Source organism: Anomaloglossus baeobatrachus, chromosome 6, assembly GCF_048569485.1.
Source record: "Anomaloglossus baeobatrachus isolate aAnoBae1 chromosome 6, aAnoBae1.hap1, whole genome shotgun sequence".
NCBI lineage: Eukaryota > Metazoa > Chordata > Amphibia > Anura > Aromobatidae > Anomaloglossus > Anomaloglossus baeobatrachus.
Genome location: NC_134358.1, coordinates 304,378,154 through 304,381,594, shown reverse-complemented (window position 1 = coordinate 304,381,594; position 3,441 = coordinate 304,378,154). Strand labels below are relative to the sequence as shown.

At 41.9% G+C, this 3,441-nt stretch overlaps 1 protein-coding gene across 1 annotated transcript; it reads right to left on the bottom strand.

The window, feature by feature from the left end:
* Positions 1-1,293: 1,293 nt before the first annotated feature.
* Positions 1,294-2,418, bottom strand: LOC142243894 (C-C chemokine receptor type 5-like). Its single transcript, XM_075316091.1, has one exon. It carries the CDS (start codon positions 2,416-2,418, stop codon positions 1,294-1,296), a length of 1,125 nt encoding a protein of 374 aa, XP_075172206.1.
* Positions 2,419-3,441: the final 1,023 nt, after the last annotated feature.

Genomic DNA, 3,441 nt, shown 5'->3' with positions numbered 1-3,441 from the left:
ATTTCTTGAATCTCACATTGGAAGTGAAGACTACTACTCCTAACCTCTTACTACCCCCTTACATACTATACAGAGTCCCCCTCACATACAGTAATACTGTCCCCAGAGTCCCCACACACACGCAGTAATACTGCCCCCATAGTGCCTCACACATATACTAATGAGGACCACAAATTCCACCCCACATATTAATACTGGCCCCAAAGACTCCCTACATCCAGTAATGCTGCCCTCAGAGTCCCCCCACATACAGTAACACTGACCCAAGTGCGCCCCACACACACTAATAATGGCTCTTGAGTTCCCACACACACATTAATAATGGCCTCTCTGTCTGTCAAACATACATTGATTGCCACTGAGTCCCCTACCCACATGACGTAATGTTTCCTGAGTCCCCCTTTCCCACATATAGTAAGATTCTGAGTTCTACCCATATTCAATGCTAATGATTGCTGATTCCCCAACATACCGTAATAATAGCCCCCTTTGTCTCCAACACATACACTAATAATGCTCCCTGAGTTAAAAAAAGGAATAGTGTGCCAGAAAATAAAAACAAATAAAAGATAAAATACATATTCCCACCATTCTTAACATACTATGATGGTTCTTCAGCCTCTTACACAGTATATTGGCCCTCACAGCCCCCCCACACAGTATGGTAGCCCCACACATGGTACGATGCCCACACACAATATGCTGTCACCACAACCTTTCATGTAATATAATAGGCCCCACACAGTATGATGTACGATGTCCCACACATCACCTCACAGTGTGATGCTCGCACACAGTTTAATGCCCGCATAGTACATTTTCCCATACACAGTATAATGCTTCTCAGCTGCCCCAAACAGTATGATGTTCCCACAGTACTCCCACACAAAATAACGGCATACACAGCCCTGTATGATGGGCCCAAAACCTCCCACACAGTATTATGGCCCACAAACAGTATAATGCTCCCACAATCTCATACAAAAAAATGATGGTGCCATAGTAGTCCGCCACACAGTATTATTGCCCCCACATAGTATAATGCCCCAACTGCCCCCTTTCCTCCCCACTTCTGCAAAGTATGATGGACCCCCATAAGGTAAACTGATTTTTTTCTGTGGCCCATACTGTACTTGTACATGAATTTAATAAACATACTCCCAGTCCTGGGAATTATTATTTTCCCAAAGTCATATATTTTTTTTTAATTCTAATAGACAGTGGTAACATTTTTTCAAATATATTTAATAATATGTAGTACAACAATTAAAAATAACATCTCATAATACCACATTAACGGTTAGTGTGTATCTTTAAGTCATTGCGGTCATCCGCGTGACAAGAAATGTATACAAGTTGCACAGTTTGTATTCCCTCAGAAGGTGGCGGCTGATGGGAGCACTCACAGGAACACAACTTTAGATTGGAGCAGTCACAAAGACTGGTGCAAGGGCTTGATCGGAATTTTGATAAGTATATAAGTGGACCGATTAAAGCATTGAACACATTCATCAGCCTGGCAGTCTCAGTGGACACATTGATAATGTTTGCCCACGTGCATTCACTATGACAAACTGTCGATGTTAAATACACAAAGCAGATAATTAAGGCAGCATAGCCAGATGATAGACACAAGATAAGAAATGATGATGTATAAGTAATGTCCAGTATGACAGCTCTTCCCATATCACAGGGCAACCGGGTTTTCTGACAAAGTAAATATATCATTATTTTAACATAGCATGGAACCAGTGCAATAGTCGGAATGAGGATATTGGGAAAGAGGAACAGAATAAAAGACCATACTGTTGTAATATTTAGTACATCATCAACATGCATGGAGCCACATACGTGCTTAGACCTTCCATAAACTTTAAAAGTAGTGTACGCATAGCCTAGTGAAGCAATGACAAGACTTAGTGCCCATGATGCCATGACTATGATTTTACCAAATTTTACATTTTTATACTGGATTGATATGAGAGGAAAATATATTGTGACCATACGGTCAACACAGATAACGCAGATAAATACGACACTTCCAAAGTGCCCAAGGGCATTTGTGAAGTTCATAAGAGAACAGGCATATTTTCCTAAGTGCCAATCATATTTTTGGTTCAGATAAATTCCCCAAACCGGACAAGACAGTAGAAATATGATGTGCGCCACAGCAACATTCACTAGATACAGGTGAGAGGTGGACCAATTCTGAGTTCTCCGAGCTGTGCTGACAATTTTTATAATGTTTACAGCAATGGCAGTGAACGTTAAAATGTAATACAGATCTGAGAATATCTGAGCAACAACAGCATTAATAGGTTCACAGTCTCCATCCGTGATTTGAGGAATTCTAAACACTTTCAGGTGGCTTGTACAGTTGTCGTCTGTTGAGTTGTCTTCTCTTTTGGATGAAGTCATTATGATATCGTATCCACTGCTGCATACACTAGGATTTTTTTTTCTTCTGTCATATATTTAGCTCTAAAAAAAAAAAATACTTGAATTATCTTTGTTTTTACCTAAGTATTACATATACACTATATTAACAAAAATCTGATTACAGATTCTACCCCGGGGTCCATCATAAAAAGCATCATATCAAACATAATTATTAATAATAATTTTTTGTTGTAGAGGACTTCAGGAATATACAGGCAGTGGTTTTCTTGAAGTGTCTTTTCGGACATCATTTTAGACTTCTTTTGTGGCAGCTTTACCACCAGCAGCTGGTTTTACATCCTAAGGCCTCTTTCACATGTACGTGCCTCCGGTACGTGTTTGGCAGTTTTCTCACGTACCGGAGACACGTACACATGCAGACCTATGTATTCCTTTGGTTTTGGACACACGTAAGTATTTTCGCACGGAACGTGTGTCCGTTCCGTACTTACGTGTGTCCGTGTGTTTCTCACGCCGACATGTCCGTTTTATCTCCGTCATCACGGGTGTTACACGGAACACAATCAGGTCACACGTAACACACATTGACCACACTGATGTGTTGCGTGTGACACGCACCGGAGAAAAGACATGTCTGTGAGAAAAAAAAACAAAACTTTACACACCTTCTCCTGCCCTCCTGTCTCTGCCGCTGCTGTCACTTGCTGCCAACCGCCACTCATTATGCTAATTGAATATTCACTTCACTGCGGCCGGAAGCAGCAGCAGCAGCGGGGAGTCGTCAGCACCGGAGACCGAAGATAGCACCACGGACAGCGACGCCAGGGACAGGTGAGTAGAAAGTTCCCGTTCTCCATGTGTTATCACGGATAACACACGGAGAACACACGTAGGCCATACACACAGCACACCGAGGGCAATACGCACCTTTGACACGTCCGTGAAACACGTGTGTGATTTTCACGGACGTGTAGAAGAAGCCTAAAATAGTGATGGTTTCCAAGCAAAAGCCACCAGAAGAATGGCCCAGTCTCTTCTTAA